The sequence below is a fragment of the Plectropomus leopardus genome, chromosome 14 (genome assembly GCF_026936395.1).
Source record: "Plectropomus leopardus strain MGB_pleo_1.0 chromosome 14, ASM2693639v1, whole genome shotgun sequence".
In the NCBI taxonomy this organism is placed as follows: domain Eukaryota; kingdom Metazoa; phylum Chordata; class Actinopteri; order Perciformes; family Serranidae; genus Plectropomus; species Plectropomus leopardus.
In genome coordinates, this window is record NC_142189.1 from 1,155,317 (window position 1) to 1,172,557 (window position 17,241).

At 40.2% G+C, this 17,241-nt stretch overlaps 1 protein-coding gene across 3 annotated transcripts in view; it reads left to right on the forward strand.

The window, feature by feature from the left end:
* The window catches only part of sptbn5 (spectrin, beta, non-erythrocytic 5), a 76,084-nt gene that overhangs the window by 20,530 nt on the left and 38,313 nt on the right, over positions 1-17,241 (forward strand). For 2 of the 3 annotated variants that reach the window (XM_088087149.1, XM_088087148.1), the window contains exons 7-29: positions 2,408-2,494; positions 2,582-2,689; positions 3,427-3,511; positions 4,005-4,138; positions 4,398-4,618; positions 4,921-5,059; positions 5,440-5,574; positions 5,658-5,746; positions 6,528-6,681; positions 6,989-7,192; positions 7,431-7,637; positions 7,792-7,942; positions 8,349-8,485; positions 8,581-8,784; positions 9,093-9,245; positions 9,946-10,076; positions 10,163-10,414; positions 11,880-11,955; positions 12,967-13,178; positions 13,720-13,969; positions 15,330-15,469; positions 15,944-16,043; positions 17,001-17,171. In XM_088087149.1, the coding sequence (XP_087943275.1) occupies positions 2,408-2,494; positions 2,582-2,689; positions 3,427-3,511; positions 4,005-4,138; positions 4,398-4,618; positions 4,921-5,059; positions 5,440-5,574; positions 5,658-5,746; positions 6,528-6,681; positions 6,989-7,192; positions 7,431-7,637; positions 7,792-7,942; positions 8,349-8,485; positions 8,581-8,784; positions 9,093-9,245; positions 9,946-10,076; positions 10,163-10,414; positions 11,880-11,955; positions 12,967-13,178; positions 13,720-13,969; positions 15,330-15,469; positions 15,944-16,043; positions 17,001-17,171 (3,540 nt within the window). Of the gene's footprint in view, positions 1-112; positions 1,996-2,407; positions 2,495-2,581; positions 2,690-3,426; positions 3,512-4,004; positions 4,139-4,397; positions 4,619-4,920; positions 5,060-5,439; positions 5,575-5,657; positions 5,747-6,527; positions 6,682-6,988; positions 7,193-7,430; positions 7,638-7,791; positions 7,943-8,348; positions 8,486-8,580; positions 8,785-9,092; positions 9,246-9,945; positions 10,077-10,162; positions 10,415-11,879; positions 11,956-12,966; positions 13,179-13,719; positions 13,970-15,329; positions 15,470-15,943; positions 16,044-17,000; positions 17,172-17,241 lie in introns of those variants that run through there. The other variant, XM_088087150.1, reaches the window with a different exon arrangement.

Below are 17,241 nucleotides of genomic sequence, written 5' to 3' on the forward strand. Positions count from 1 at the left end.
GTTTTACTTAATTTTACATAAAATGGAAGATTTGATCCACATAGGCCAATTACAATTAAAGTTCATCTTGTAATTTATTTTTTTTACTTAAGTAAAAGTTTGAAACCTGAGCAAACTGGCTTGATTTCTTTCAAAAGTTGTCACAAGCAACTTAACAAGAAATGGCCCAAAACTAGCAAAACATTAGAAGAAAGTTACAAGAAAATTACCTGAATGTATAACTAACGGAATTATAAACATAGTTTTGAAAAAAAAATCTTATAATCCCCCCTGCTCATTTTTAGATAATTTTCTTGTCACCTTTACTATTTGTTTGCATTTTGAAGTGCATATTGTGCAAGTTGCTATGTTTTTGAAAGTTATCAAATCAGTTTTCTCAGATTTCAAAGGTTTAAATGCTAATAAAAGGTGTCTGAATACAGCACAAGAAAACTGGTGTCTGGCCAGGTGTTAAAAGGGTTAAACACATAAATGATATCCAATGTTAAGATCAATAAACCACCGACCTCCTAATGACATGGTCTGATGGTTGTAGCTTAACAATGTTGGCAGTTGATGCTTATGTACCAGGTGAACCAGGTCTGTCCAGGTCCAGTGATTTACCCGGGGTCACTTAACGATGGTTCAGGAATGTCGCAGGTATGTGGCTGACATCTTGCAGCCTACAAAGTTTATTTTTAGTGGTTGATACCAGGTGTGTCCAGGTTTGCAGAGGTTTGCACAAAGGTTTTCCAGGTTTCCGACTTGGTGGTAACAGGTGTGCCAGGCATCCTGACCTTTTGTTAAGAGTGTCTGCGATTAAATTTACTGAAAAATGTGTAGTTTGAAGAGACAATAATGTCTCACAAACCTCAAAAATAACTTGAGGTGAGGTTCCTCAGGGATCGATCTTAGGGGCGCTGTCAGGTGTGTTGAACGGTATGTAGAAGCTTTCCTAGAAGTATGTATGCATCAGGTGTATCCAGGTGAGTTCCAGATGTGTAAGAGGTTTTCTTAAAGACTGTTCAAGCTTTAATCGTATATAGTAGTATGTTTCAGGTGTGGTCAAGCTAATTTAAAAGAATCGCCAGGCGTGGTAAAGGTATGCAAAGGTTTAAATAAAGAATTATGCTTAAGTTGGAGTTAACAAAAGTGTTTCAGGTGTGGTCAAGTTATCTATAAGCATCTTAAACAGTTATACTGTCTGTGCCAAGTGTGTCCAGGTGGGTGTCAGGTATATTGGAGGTTTCAACAAAAACTTTTAGGGCTTGAATTGGAGAAGGAAAGGTGTATGCATTGTGTTTTATGTCTACTCAAGTTACCTGGAAGGATTTTTAAGCAGTTTTACTGATTGCACCAGGCCTTACACCAGCGTCAAGGTGTATAAGAGGTTTTCAAAAAGATCTTTCGGGGTTAAATCAGGTGGAAGAAGTGTGTTTCAGGTGTGGTCAAAGTATTTAGAAGAGTCTCCAGGTGTGTTCGAGGTATGGGAAGTTCTAAATAAAAACTGTCTGAATTGGAGTTTAACACGAGAGTGGTTCAGGTGTTGTTAAGGTGTGTTTGAATTATCTACAAGCATCTCCAGGACTGTATGCACCAGGTGTATTTCAGGTGTGATGGAGGTATCCAGAAGCATCTCTCATAATTTTTCTCCAATATATATTTGAGGAATGTTGAACCTGGTGTGTTCAAGGATATCTATAGTGTTTTCCTTGGTAGTACACTTTAAATGGCAGCTATACCAGGTATATCCATGTTCACCTGTGTCACTGTGCTAAGCCCAGCAGGTGAGCCAAAGCTCTCTTCAGGTCTCTTTTGACTGAATGGATTTTTCTCCAGTGGGTAAAAGGTGATATGGTTGAGTTTCAGGTGTGTTTCAGGCGTGTTCCAGGTGTTTAGCTGGGTAATATGCTGTAGGTGTGAAGAGTTAACAGTATGTCAGTGGGAGGAAGTCTGAGTCGTCAGTGGGTGAAGAAGCAGTACAGACAAGAATCTTCCACCAGATCACACCACAAGGTTTGTTATGTGTCTCTATAGCATCCTGTCCTGTTGTTCAGAGTTATTGTAGGTGAAGTTATGCAAAAGTTCTTATGGCAATTTCTCGAAAAACCAGATAGAATTACTTGTGAGGTTCCACAGAGATTGATCTTAGGGCCACTTTTATTTAATATTCATTTTAACAGACGTTAAATTCTCAAAAAAAAAACTTTAAAATAACTCATGAGTTCCCTCAGGTATCAGTCTCAGGACCACAGTCTTTTGGTCTTGATATGTTACTTCTTTGGTGGTGGATTTTCCACCTCTATGCCAATGACACAGCTTCATCATAGACATATTAAATTTAACAAATATTTGGTTCAAAACAATACCAGTGAGGACTGTGTGGTAATGAAACAGCGGAATAATTCCTTCCTCTCTGTGTCCTCAGATTGTCGGGATGCTGATGGGGCTGGACGACATGAAGGTCCAGTATGAGAGACTGGTCTCAGATCTGCTTCAGTGGATCCATACCAAGGTAACACAAACAACAACAGTGTTGACGTTTGGGTGTGAAGTTCAACGTGTTGATGGACTGATTGATTAACTGTCTGACTGACGGAAGGTGGTGCAGCTGAATGACAGACGATTCCCAAACTGTGTGAGGGACATGCAGAAGCTGATGACGGCGTTCAAGACCTACAGAACTGTAGAGAAACCTCCCAAATACCAGGTAAAACGACATCAGCAGGAATCAAGAATCTCACCTTAACCCTCTGAAACCCAAAGTAACTGTTTTTATTTCTTTCAAAAACATGGGGAGGAGGTAACGAGAAACTTAATAAGAAATGAGAAAAAATTGCCTAAATCAAGCAAAACAATAAAGTTAAAAAAAAAAGAGAAACATATCAGAAATGACCTCTAACATGATTTTAAATACAAAATTATTATCATATTTTTTGGGTGTGTGTGTGTGTGTGTGTGTGTGTGGTGGTGGGGGGGGGTTCTAATAATCCTCAACTCTTTTTTAAAACTATTTTAAGAGGCATTTTTTGCCAAGTTGGTCATTGCCCTTTTCCCCCCATTTTTCATAAAAAAATATAAAACTCTGATGTATTTCTAAAGCATATTGTATAAGTTTAACAATGTAAATGTTATTACTTAGAATTTTGATAATGTATGTACCTAATAATCATTTGACTGAATGGGAGGGCTAATTTAGAGGTGTGGACCCAAGTTACTGCACATATTATTATCAAAAAAATATACTATATGTCATTAAAACTCTGTGCAAATAACTCTAAAAAGTACCTTTAATAAGATATAGAAATTAAGTGACTGATGTTGCCATTTCTCTGGTGTCTGACATATTTTTGCTGATTCTAACCCTAACCCAACAAAATTTTTTCCATAGTAAATATTGTGTTTTATTTTCTCTCTCTATATATATATGTTTTTAATCTGTTTTAGGAGCGTGGAGTGATTGAAGCTCATCTTTTCAATCTGAAGACTCAGCTGGCAGCCAACAACCAGTGGGCTTACAATCCTCCAGAGGGTATGAAACACACACATACAAACAATAAATAAACGTTTACATGCAGACACTGTTTGTTATACAACTTGGCCATATCATATTACTGTTCTGTGATACTTCTGGGATAATCAAATTGAAACACTTGTTATGCCTAACACTTTTTATATCTAAGACCAGAGGTAGTATGTTTTCCGTCCATACGTCTAACCGCCCCATTCTCATGAATGCCATATCTCAAGAATGTCTTTCTTCAAATTTGGCACAAATATCCACGTGGACTCAACAATGAGCTGATTAGTTTTTGGTGGTCAAAGGTCATAGGTAACCGTGACCTTGCATTTGTCTCATTCGTGAACGCAATAACTTAAGAATGATTTTAAGGGAATAATCTCAAAATTATATCCACTTGGATTCATAATGAATTCATTAGAATTTGGTGGTAAAAGGTCAAGGTTAAGGTGGTATTTCTGGTTTTCCAATGTTTTCTGTGACTGTGTTTTGTGTGTGCCTGAAGGTAAAACCCTCCGAGACATAGAGAAGAGTTGGGTTCTGCTGGAAAGAGCCGAACACGAGCGAGAGCGAGCCCTGCAGGAGGTGCTGCTCCTCCTGGAGAACCTGGAGCAGCTCGCACAGAAGTTTGAGAGGAAGGTAACAGCATCCGTCCCAAAAAAGCCATCACAGAAGACACCTTATATAGGGTTTGTATGGTCATGAAAAACCGGGAAAAGTCACGAAACTTTATTGGTAAAAACTTAAATCCAGCTTATACAGTAACTAGTTTTCCATTATTATTAAACCTATTAAGATTTAATTTCTCTTAGATTCTTAGTGTTCTTTTACATTTGTGACAATAAGTGAGTTGTTTTTCCTAAACTCAACCAACAGTCAGTTTGTTTCGGTTCCTCAGGCGGCGCTGAGGGAGGGCTATCTGGAGGACACGCTGCGTTTGATCCGGAGGCAGGACATCCGAGGTCTCTCCACCCTGGAGGAGGCGCAGGCAGCCGGCCGCCGTCTGGAGGCCCTGGCCACTGACGCTCTGGCCAGAGAGCCGCGTTTCGCCGCCCTGAGAGACATGGCGGAGACCATCGAGAGAGGAAACTACCACAGCAAGAAGCAGATTATCAGGAGGTCAGAGAAAGAAATTTTAAGATTATTTCCTGTGACCTCCATGAGCTGTTACAGTGATGTAAAACTGGACTAAAACTTAAGCTCAGACCCTGTTAAGGTTCGTCAGGTCCAACTGAGATACAGCTGTAAAGTGGTGGAGGTGACTGAATTTAAAAATAAGTCAGACGAACATTAAAATAAAGCAAGGCGTCATCAGCATAGCAGCAGATCTTCCCTTCAAAAGTAAATGACGGAAGTTATGAAATAAAACTGCAGTTCATTTGATTTTTGCATGTTTTTACTGTATGCACGTGTTTTTTAAGAGAGGAGAACATCAGCCATCGATGGAAGGACCTACTGCAGCAGCTCCAAGAGCAGAGGGGGCTGCTGGGAAATGTAGTTGAAAATCTCAGCGTCCTTCGAGACATCGAGCTCGTCTCCCAGGAGCTTAAGGAACTACAGGTGAGTTTACACTGAAACCAATAAATATGAATTATTAAGGAGGATACTGAGGTAGAAATGTAGAGATTTCAGAGAAATGGGAAATCCGTGTGTTCAAATTAAATCCTTGTATCCTTGTATCAAAAAAATTGAGCATTAGATAAACAGACATGCCCATTGTGTCCAGTCCACTATTTATACAGATTATATCAAATAATGTTCACACACTTAAGAGTTTAAAGGTCATTCTTCAACTAAAATATTCATTAGCAGCCTTCAGACTCTAAGAAAAGAAGGAAAATGGACGTTGAGTTAGATTATGTTGTCCAAAAATTTAAAATACAAAACACTTTTTAAAGTTTTATTTACAAAGTTTTCCACTTTCCGTCTCTGTCTCCCAGTCCCAGGCCAGTTCCTCTGAACTGGGGAAACAGCTGGCGGAGGTGGAGTCTCTCCTCCAGAAACAGGACCTCCTGGAGGCTCAGATCTCGGCTCACGGTGAAACCATCACCTCCATCAGCAGCAGAGCGCTGAAGGTACGATGTCGTGTCTGTGTCGCCATGGTTTCAGGAGAAGGTGAGGGGTTAATAATCTGTGTGTTTGTTCTCCTTCCTGTCAGGTGACGGTGAGAGACGGTCAGCAGATTCAGAGCAGAGTGAGAGCTCTCGACTCCCAGTATAAATCTCTGGTGTCCCTCAGCAGCAGCAGGTTCTCCTCCGTCTTTACTGTTATTGATCATCATCAATGAACGATCGCTTTCTGTGACCAGAATATCACTCCTTTACACCTCCTCTCTTCTTGTTTATTCCTTTTCCTCTTCATCTCTTCTCCTCCATTTTTCCCTCTCCTCTTTCCCTTCCCACCTCCTTCTTCTCTCAATTCTCCTCCTATTTTTTGTTCTCTTCTTCTCCACTTTTTCCGCCTCTTCTCCTTTTCTTGCTTCCTCAACTCCTTCTTCTCTCCTATTTCCTTCTCCTATTTCATCTTTGCCTTCTCCTCTCCTTTCTTGTTTTATCCTCTTCTCCCCTCATTTTTCCCTCCTCTCTTCTCCTTCTCCTCTCCTTCTCTCCTCTCTCCTCTCCTCTCTTGTCTCCTACTCTCCTCTCCTCCTCCTCCTCTCCTCTTCTCTCCTCTTGTCCTCTCCTCTCCTCCTCCTCCTCTCCTCTTCTCTCCTCTTGTCCTCTCCTCTGCTCTTGTCCTCTCCTCTCCTCCTCCTCCTCTCCTCTTCTCTCCTCTTGTCCTCTCCTCTGCTCTCCTCTTGTCCTCTCCTCTTCTCTCCTCTTGTCCTCTCCTCTGTTCTCCTCTTGTGTCTCCTCTCATCCTCGCCTCTCCTCTCCTCTCCTCTCCTCTGCTCTCCTCTGCTCTCCTCTCGTGTCTCCTTCTCTCGTCCTCTCCTCTCGTGTCTCCTTCTCACGTCCGCTCTTCTTGTCCTCTCCTCTGCTCTCCTCTCATGTCTCCTCCTCTCCTCTCTGGTTTCTCCTCCGGTCAGGAGGAAGCAGTTGGAGGCTCAGCTGCGTCTCTTTGAGTTTTTCTTTGACTGTGAGGAGGTGGAGGCGTGGCTGTACGAACGCTGGTTGTGGCTGCAGACGGCCGGACTCGGACGCGACCTGAACCACATCCTGCTGGCTCAGCAGAAACACAAGGTCCCGTTCACACTCACAGAGACGATCATTTCAGAGAACGAGTTTTCATTATAAGGCTTGAATTTATCAAACTTTATTGAAACAGTAACTCCTGACACAGAGAATCCTTAAAAATTCTAAAAGGCATTGAATTCATTAATCCAAAAATAAGGCCTTAACTGTCATTAAAATGTCTCAAATCAATCTTTCAAAAGTCTTGAAACATTTTTGGGACATAAGAAGTAGGATTTTATAAACCCTTTTTTTGGATGTTGCATTGTAAAAATCTGCATTTATTTTGTAAATGAGTCTGGTCACTTCCTGTCAGGTGTTGGAGGCGGAGCTTCAGGCCCAGGAGTCTCTGTACCGTGGCGTTCTGGTTCGAGGTCAGGACCTGCTGTCCAAACAGAGTCAGCTGGACCAGCGAGCCGTCCAGAAGTGGATCCGGACCCTGAAGAAGCAGTGGAGCCACCTGACGGACGAGGCGACAGGACGCCGCAACAGACTGCAGGCCGCTGCCACCATCAAACAGGTAGTCACGGAAACGCCATCAGAAAGGTGAAGAGAGAGTAAAAACCAAACACGAAGAGGAGGAAGAAAAAGTAGTTTCCTTGTTGTTTGACTCGGCTGTCTCTCAGTGCAAAAAAGTGTACCGTCGTGCTGTGTCCCCATAAACCACAGCACACACGCACAGTGACAGAGTGTGGTCGTGGTTTATGGGGACCGGACCCTCAGATCTGCACCCAGCTGACCGCCATCCACATGTCCAGTACTTTGCAGATGTGGCGGAGGCCGAGTCCTGGCTGGGCGACAGGAGACCGCTGCTGACCAGCGAGGATCACGGGAAGGATGAGTCGAGCACAGCGGCGTTGCTGCAGCGTCACCTGCGGCTTGAGAGGGAGATGGCGGCCTACGGCTCGGAGATAAAGAGACTGTCGGAGCAGGCGAGGAGTGCCGCGCAGTTGACGGCTCTGACTGTGAGTGCAAACTGAAATTATGATTTCTGAGTTCAAACATGCCGGAGTCGTATGAACAGAACTGCATGTGTGTCCGGTTTAGGAGTCACGGTTTGGTGCGGGTTAAGGGCAGAAGAAAATAAAAAAAATCCACGCTGACTGTCTTCCTGTGTAGGCGGAGCCTCAGCAGAGTAAGATGATCCAATACAGCGACTCATCTGGAGAGGAGGAGGGACCCGGAGCGGCGCCGAGCACCGGGGCTGGGAGGAGCCCCGCCTCTCAGAGCAAAGACGGCAGGGCCAGAGTCCGCTTCAGATACAGCAGAGGTACACGAGCTCTGCTCTGAGGGGGCGACATCGTTACCTGAAGACTCTGATTCAGACAAATCACTTTGGTTTATTGTGCAGTCTGACTTTCTCTAACCTTTTTACCTGCTGGAAAATAACTTCAGGTAGAGCAATTGTTCAAATCACAGATTCAGATTCCAGGAAAATTCTTCAAGCTCCAGTGTGTGGGATTGAAAAGGACATACTGTCAGAAGTATGATCTAATCCGTGTGTTTTGTTTCGGGTATAACCAGCTGAAAATAAGAATGCAGTGTTTTTGTGCATTAAGCCTCCTGCAGACTGAGAGATTTCAGCAGGCTGATAAGTTTAGAACCCCCTTAAATCTGACACACTGCTTCTTTAACACGTTTAACATTAAATATGATTTAAACTTCACTGATTTCAGGTCAGTTTCTGTGGGAACGGAGCGAGATTGTAACCATCGTCAGCACCGAGCCGGACGGAGACCGAGTTCTGGCCAGAGACAGCCGAGGAAACCAGCAGCTCGTCCCCAAAACCTACCTGAGCCCGCTGCCGGCCGCTGTACGATCAGTGATCAGTGACCTTTAAAATCAATGTCCTCAGATAGAGGAGTCACTTTAGATCAATAATAAATCATTTTCTTCCTCTGTGCTCAGGCTCCTCCCCCCTCCCCCGTCTCCACCAATGGCGTTCCAGAGAGCAGGAAGCCGAGTCGTCCGAGGCGCAGCCGCTCGATGCGTCGCGGCACAGCAGAGATCCAGACAACATGGCTGCCAGACCCTCAGTACCAGAGGGACACTGTGGAGAGCTCGTGGACCCGCCTGGACCAGGACTACAACTCCCTGTACAACTTGGTCAAAGTGAGCGGGGCAGCATGGAAAATGTAGTCTCAAAGTCCGTCATGAAAAACTTGGAAAAGTTTTGCAAATGGGAAAAAATATAAAAAAGCAAAAAACAGATAAGGATTATTGATGGTCATTTCGGAGAATGTTTGGTCTTTAAAATTTGCCGAATGTCATGGAAAAGTCCTTGAAATTTTTGGTAAAAAATGTTTACAGACCCTGTAATTTCATGATGCTGAAGCTGAAGGAATTCAAAGCTTCGACGGCTTCTGTGAAAAATGAAAATCCTGAAATTGCATCATATTTTCCGTTTTGTGTGTTTGCAGTCGAAGGCGAGGAGTCTGCAGGAGACGCTGCGTCTGCATCGATTCTACAACAGCTGCCAGGAGTTTGAGTCGTGGATGGAGGACAAAGAAAACGTCCTGAACACCTTCAGCACCGACGCCGACAACCTGGGAGTGGTTCAGGCCAAGTACGAGGTGAGGACCTCACTCAGCACGACGCGATGGGTTATCGGTTACTGTTCATGGAATAAAGGATCGGGGTTTTTTTGTGATGTCCTCCAACATGACAAATGAGAAACGTTGAATATCTTTGCATTTTTTCTCTTTAAATGAGTGAAATTAATTTAAATTAAAATAAATTAATGAACTTTCTGTTTGATTAAATCTCTGAAAGCTGTCCGTCAAGTGTTGAACCTCGCCCCATCCTTGCCTGTGAACGGCTGAGCCTTTCAGGGATGCTCCTTTTATACCCAATCATGACTCTCACCCGTAACTAATTAAACTGTTCACCTGTGGAATGATCCAAACAGGTGTTTTTGAGCATTTCTCAACTTTCCCAGTCTTTTGTTGGAGGCATCAAATTCAAAATGAGTGAATATTTGCAAAAAAAACATAAAGTTTATCAGTTTGAACATTAAAAATTTAGTCTTTGTATTGTAGTATTCAGTTGAATATAGTTTGAAAAGTATTTGCAAATCATTGTATTCCATTTTTATTTACGTTTTACACAACATCCCAACTTTGGAATTGGGGTTTGTAATAACAATGATAATAAAAGGGTTTTATTATTTGATTTTAATTGAAAGCACCCTGAAAAAAATGTGGATTTGAGTTCAGATGGCTTTCATTTCTCAGAGTAAGATATCAACAGTTTAGATTTTTCGTCCTGTTGCAGAACTTTCTGACTGAGTTGGCGAGTGGGCGTGGCCAGCTGGATGACATCATGAGGATGGCGGAGGAGCTGGTGAAGAGCCGACACAGTAAACAGAGAGAGATCCAGAACCGACAGAAGAGCGTCTGCAGCAGGTACCGACATGAAACCGAGACACCATCAAAACCGTGTTTGGCGTGAGCCGCCGAGGCTGAGCTGCGCTGACCGTTTGTGTCCGCAGGTGGGAGCAGATCCAGCGGCTGAAGGACAAGAAAGGACATGAGCTGCTGAGCACAGCAGATGTTCAGTCCTTCCTGCAGAGCTGCCAGGAGGCCAAAGCTCAGCTGCAGGGTCAGCTGTCCGGCCTGGACACTGTGGACGTGGGCTGCAGCGCCTTCACGCTGCAGGCGGAGGAGAAGAACCAGGCCCAGACCCTCAGAGACATCCAGACCCTCGAGGCCAAGATCGCCTACCTGAAGGGCGTCGCCAAGATGTACGGGGCCAAACATCATTTATCAGTTTCTGTCAAAAAGACGACAAGAGCAGAAAATGGTCTGAACAGTATAGAGGACAGAAGCTGCCCAAAAAATCGTTAAATTAATGACTCATTAAATAAATAAATATGCCAATAAATGTATAAAAATAATTTTAAAAAGTAAATTGATAAATGACTGAATAAATAGAAAAATATGCCTTTAAATGCACCTAAAATAATATTAAAAATAAATACAGAAATGGCTCAATAAATAAATGAATATGCCATTAAATGTACTAATTTATATTAAAAAATAAATTAATACATGTCTCAGTAATTAAAAATAAATAAATATAAATATACCAAAACATGATTAAAAATGAATACATAAATGACTAAGTAAATAGATAATTATGCCATTAAATATACCAAAAGTAATATAAAAATAAATAAATGGCTAATCAAAAAGATAAATATGCCATTAAATGTATCAAAATTAATCATAGAAATAAGTAAATAAATGGCTAAATAAATAGATAAATATGCCATTAAATGTATCAAGATAAATAATAAAAATAAATCAATAAATGGCTAAATAAATAAAAATGCCACCAAACGTACCAAAATTAATATTGAAAATAAATATAGGCAATAATAAATAATAAGTTACATAAATTAAAGTTTCTGTTTTGATTTAAAAAAATGTATATATGTATATTTTTTAATCTTTTTAAATGCACTTATTGAGGTAGGTTTTTTTTTTTTTTAAGATTATTTGTTTGGCATTTTTGCCCTTTATTAGATAGGACATGATTAATAGCGTAAAAATGGGGAGAGAGAGCAGGGATGACATGCAGCAAAGGGCCTTGAGTGGGAGTTGCAGCGAGGATGCTGCCTTTATTCATGGTCGCCTGCTTTATCCACTCAGCCACCGCCGCCCCATCTTTGTGTTTGATTTTTAAATGTCTTTATCAATGAATTTATTTATTTTAGGTTTTTAGGACAGCTTCTGTCCTCCATACTAAAGGTTTGTGAAGAAACCTGAAAGTCAGTGACGTGAAACATTTATACAAAAGTGTGATGGCATTTATTAGATTAGATTTAAAATATTTTTTTTGATTATTTCAAGATATCTTTTCAAACTCAATTTAATAACTTCCACATTGCACACTATTCACTTGATCATCACTTCTGTGTTGTTTGTGGAGATTTTTACCCGATGTTGAGAGATTCTTACTTGTACATTTATATTAAAACTGTTAAAAATAGTTGAGGATTTAAAGGAAAACAAAAATGCAGGCTGTAAATATGATAACCCTTATTTCCTGGTAAGATTTGAATATTTACAACTTTTGTTGGGCTAAAAATCATCAGGAAAAATCATGTTAGAAGACTTTGAATGCTGAAAATGTTGAAAAATGCTTTTTTAAAGAAGTGGCTGAATTTAATGTTGTGGTCCATGATGTCACTTCCTGTGTTCCAGGAAGCAGGACTGCAGTCCGGCGGAGAGCGCGGCCATCGTGGAGGAGGTTCAGGCTCTGGAGGCGCTGCTGGATCAGGTTTGAGTTTGGTTCATCGTCACAGTGTGAACTCGAACTTTTACTCGTCCTCTGATTTGTGAGTCAGAAAGAAAAAACCTGCAGACGTCTGCTGGTGTGTTTGGTCTGTTTATGAGTTTTATTTTATTTTTATCTTTAACCCTCTGAAACCTGGATCGATGTCCTTTCATCTGTTTTTAAACCTTTGAAAACTAAAGAAAAGCTGGATTGATTTATTTAAAAACACACGGGGAAAAAGCAGTGAGCAACTTGGCAGAATATCATAATATCTTGAATAAATAAATGTCTTTAAAATTGCTGAAAATTTGTATATTTGGAAATTGTTATTAGTTTTTTAAATTAAGGGAAAATGTCCAGAAATATATATTTGTTGTAATTTTATTGTAAATTTATGAATTTGAAATGATTTTTAAAAGAATTGTTGTAATTTTTAAGCAGTTTTATTAGGTCTTTTTCCCCATTTTTTATTTGCCAATTTTCAGTGAATTTTCATGTAACTTTTTTACTATTTTCTTGCAATTTTTTAAGTTATTTCTTTTGAAGTTACTCATTGCCGCCTTCTCACGTTTTTGAAAGAAATCAAGCCATTTCTTTAGAGGGTTAAGATAACAAAGGCAGTGTGGTGCAGCCGTTTAATAATATTTGGAACTGATATGCATTTACAATGAAAATTTTAATATTTCAGTCGAAATTTAGAATTTGAAACATAACAAACTCCAACACGAAACTTTGTTTAAATGCTTTTAGCAAATGTTCAATCAAAATTGAAATGCTCAGCATCACTTATAGCAAGTTCTCTGAAAATTAAAAAAAATGAAAATGAATAAATAAAAATAGCTCCCTGAAGTTTTACAAGTCTAAGTTCCAAATATTGGTTATTGGTCTCATTGACTAATAATACTCAGTATCGGCCCTGAAAAAACGATATCAGTCGTCAGTGCATCATTAAAGAGCTGTAATGGCGAGCTGGAGACCCTAATTGTCCACTCTGTCCTCCTGTGGCGTCCTCAGCTGAGGCGTCAGGCTGCAGACAGACAGCGGCTCCTGGAGGAGGCCCGCAGGCTGCAGAGCTTCCAGCAGGAGGCCAAGGAGCTGCAGCGCTGGGTCGGCTCGGTGCAGGAGCGCCTCCTGCAGGAGGAGACGGCCGCCGACGTGGCCTCGGCCGTCGCCCTGCTGGAGCAACACCAGGAGCTGCGGCTGGAGATGGAGGAGCAGAGGAGCAGGTGAGCACGCCGGGCGCTTTTTAAATTTTTTTTTTTTTCTGTCTCTGCAGATTTTTATTTGTTTTTATTAAGAAGTTTGAACTTCTTCGAAACAAATGTGTATTTGAGTGAATAATGTCAAACTGTATAATTCTTTAGAAAATGATTTAACGGGCAGCATCAATATCTTTCAGTTCCAAAAATGTATGAGAACATAATAATTAGACAATATGAAGTTGCCAGGTAATGGTTTTATTTTATTTTATTTTTTGGTGGGTTGCTGTGTACGGCTTTTGGTTCTATTTTTTTCTCTCATTTATTTAAGTATTGACTGCTGAGCAACTGACCGACAGACAGTCTGCTTTTGTTTGTTGGTTTGTTTTTGAGAAAGGGGCTGATATTATAATAATAATAACAATAATAAAAATAGTGTAATGTAACATACCAAATTGATTTTAATTGTCTGTTTCCATGAGTGGAACAAAAAAGTGAAGGAAAAAAGGTTATAGAATAATAATTATCAGTGTGAATTACTGAGTCCATCGTCTCTTGTATTTCTCAGGTGGAAGGAGACGGAGACGTTGGGGAAATCTCTGCTGCAGGGCTCGTCCAACGGGAAGACTGGCGGCGTCGACGTCCAGCGCGCCCTGGACAAGCTCAGTGCTGATTGGTCCAAGCTTGACAAGATGTGGGCCAATAGGAAGGAGCGTTTGGAGCAGGGGGTGGAGCTCCAGAGGCTGAACCAAGAGGGCGACCGCATCGAGGCGGCGCTGTCGGGACACGAAGCTCGACTGAGGGTCAAAGACGTCGGGGTGAGGACGCCTCGCTCAGATCTGTTCTCTGTGAACTGAGATACGAAATCATGACACATCAGGTTTAAATTAATGATTTGATGAATATTCGAATATTCCATTAAATGCGCCAAAATGAATATAGAAAATAGCAAATACATCAATGATTCAGTAAATAGACAAATATTAATTAAAGATTCATTTTCCTTTTTATGTATTTATATATTTGTTTATTTATGAAAAAACCATTAATTCAGGTTTAATTTTTAAGTTTAAAACAATATATATATTTATTAGTTTTTATTTTAAATGCATTAATTTTTCTTTTTTATTGTAAATGAAATTATTTACATACGAACATTTACTGTAAATTGAGACATGAAATGATGACAAAACATGTTTAAAAATATCATTCAGTGATTATGTGAATATGTCATTAAATGTACCAAAATCTATATTAAAAATAAATGAATCAATAAACAAATAAATATGCCATTAAATATACCAAAAATATTATTAAAAATAAATGAATCAATAAATAAATTATGAAAATGTAAAAATAAAATATAATATTAACAATTAATGCCCGAGCACTGAAAGCAGTGTGAGGACCCTCTTGGATTGCAAGGAATTGTTATATTTCTCCCCAATGAATCTCATTTTTGGAGGCCTAAACATGCCCAAAAACTCATGAAAGTGGTAGGCTCGTCCAGCCTGACGAAAAATGTCGTATTTTGCTGGTTTCGGAAACGGGCGTGGCAAAATGGCTCCACAGTTCCCCCTAACGTTTAACCCCAATGCCCAGTTTAACCTTCATTTACGAAAATCAGTATACTAATGCATCATCCCCAGACACACAAAGAAGCCTCTTGGACCCACCCCACCAAGCTCGACAGGAAGTCGGCCATTTTGAATTTTGTGCTGTTTTTTGGCGATTTTGGGCCTCGTACTTTTGCAAACTTGTCCTACAGGATTAATTGGATCGACTCCGAATTGGCTGTGTCCATCTGTATGAGAGTATTCACCAGTCTTAATAGCGCCACCTACTGGCAAGAGCAAGTAAGCCTTGAGGGCCAAATACCATTTGATTTACACGATACTCACATGATTTGGTCTAGAAATTACGTACACCAAGATGACATGTAATTTGTGACCTCTGCACTGCCACCTAATTGCTGCTGGAGGTACTACACCGTGTGAAATAGCTCTCTCCAGGGTCCGACCTCTCTGCGTGCATTATCTGACTTTCAGTCATGAAACGACCGCTTTAGCTGGTGTCCTGTCAGTACCCCGACATACGTGGGGGTGAGGCATGAAATCGGGACACACGTCATGTTTCACGTGTGATATTTTGCTGATTCATGTGTGTTTGCTGATGCAGGACTCGGTGGACGGCGTCCACAGTCTGCTGGGCCGACAGGACGAGCTGGAGGGTCTCCTGAAGGCTTTGGACCAACGAGTCGACCATTTCTGTGATGGCAGTCAGCAGCTCATCGATCAGCAGCACTATGCTGCCAAACAGTAAGAAGACACATCGGAAACGTCAGCATCGTCCAGACATTCGGAAATATGGAGTTCATTATGAATCAGATTAAAGATGGACAGCATGCAACTTTAGATCACATCAAACCTCAAATAAAGAAAAGAAAATATCCTGCATCTTACTTTGGAAGGTCTGCTTGGAGTTTGGAAAACTGTGTTTTTAAAAAAAACCAAAAAAAAAACCACATTGTCATATTAATGTGATACTTCTGAAAAATATTTTAAAAATATTATAAAAATAATAAAATAAGTAAGTAAATAAATAAATGTATAAATATTAAAATAATAATTACCACACAGCCTTGGTTGGGGTCACGTCCCGTCAGCTGTATGAATTTTTTATTATTTATACCTCCAACACTAAACAAAACAGTAACACAAATATCAGCTATAAGTCCAAACAGTCTCCCCTGCAGTAACGCTGTTTATAAAAATTTTGATTTTATCTATCAGCATCAAGGAGCGCAGCCGGAGCATCCAGAAGGCCAACAGGAAGCTGAGAGAGAGCAGCCGACAGAGGAGGAGTCTGCTGCTGGCCTCAAAGAAATATCAGGTATTAATGTCATAATAATAATAATAATCATTATTATTAATATCTTACTTTTATCCCGATAATAAAAACCCCATATCTGTATTTTATTTATGTTGCATCGGTTCAATACTTTTGTCCACAAAAATCCACTAAACTGAAAATTAACAGCCAGTTCACTTTAAAACGCTGAGAATAAACATTTTAGCTCCAAAACTGGCCTCCTGCAGGACCCTCCCTCCACCCTAAAACAGTTATTAGATTTTAAAGACTTCCTCTTTGATATTTGAAAATTAAAAGTTGAAGGCGAAATCCTGCAGTTTGATGAAAGACTTGGTTTTTCACTCTTGTCGTGCACGCTGGTTAGTTCGAACGAATATGACAAAGAATAAAGCAGTTTTTACAAAATATCACTATTTCACGCTCTGATTTTTGTATCCAAGGACCACTTAAAATTTGACATTAACAATAATTTGTGTTTTTGAAGTTTCTGGAAATAATGAGCCTAAAGGTTTTGCACCATTTGCTCCTTTCTCTTAAAAGCAAACAGTCCCTGTAAAGTGTCAGAGACAGCGTTTTAACATCTATTACATAATGTATCTGCATTATAGCAATCCTCCAAAATGAAAATACTACTGAAAGTTTCACTTACAGGTTTGTTTGAATACCTGGTAACATTTTAGTTTATATATATATTGTAGAGCAGACACCATGTTTGTAATTTCATTAAGCATCTTTTATTTTTAAAAATTATTTTCCGTAAAATGTTCTTTCTTTCTTTCTTTCTTTCTTTCTTTGTCTATTTTTTTCTTTTTTTAAAAGAAAACATGCATAATTGAAATTTGGAGCAATATATATACACACAAAATACAACCATTGAAACTGTATGCTTCTTCCTACGGTCATAATAATAATAGTAATAGTATTTTTATGATTAATAACAATAATATTAATAATGACTTTGTTTGTTTGTTTGTTCAGGAGTTCCAGAGGGATGCAGACGAGCTGCTGCTCTGGATGGAAGAGAAGTTTAAGGTGGCGGAGGACGAGTCGTACCGCGACCCCACCAACATCCTCCCCAAACTGAAGAGACACGAGGCGGCCGAGAGCGAGATGCAGGCCAACCAGGTGTGGCTGGACAGACTGGTTCAGGTAAGCTGCTGCTCACTGGTTTATAGATTATAGACAGTTTATGGATCACGCTGTGAAACAGCTTCATGGT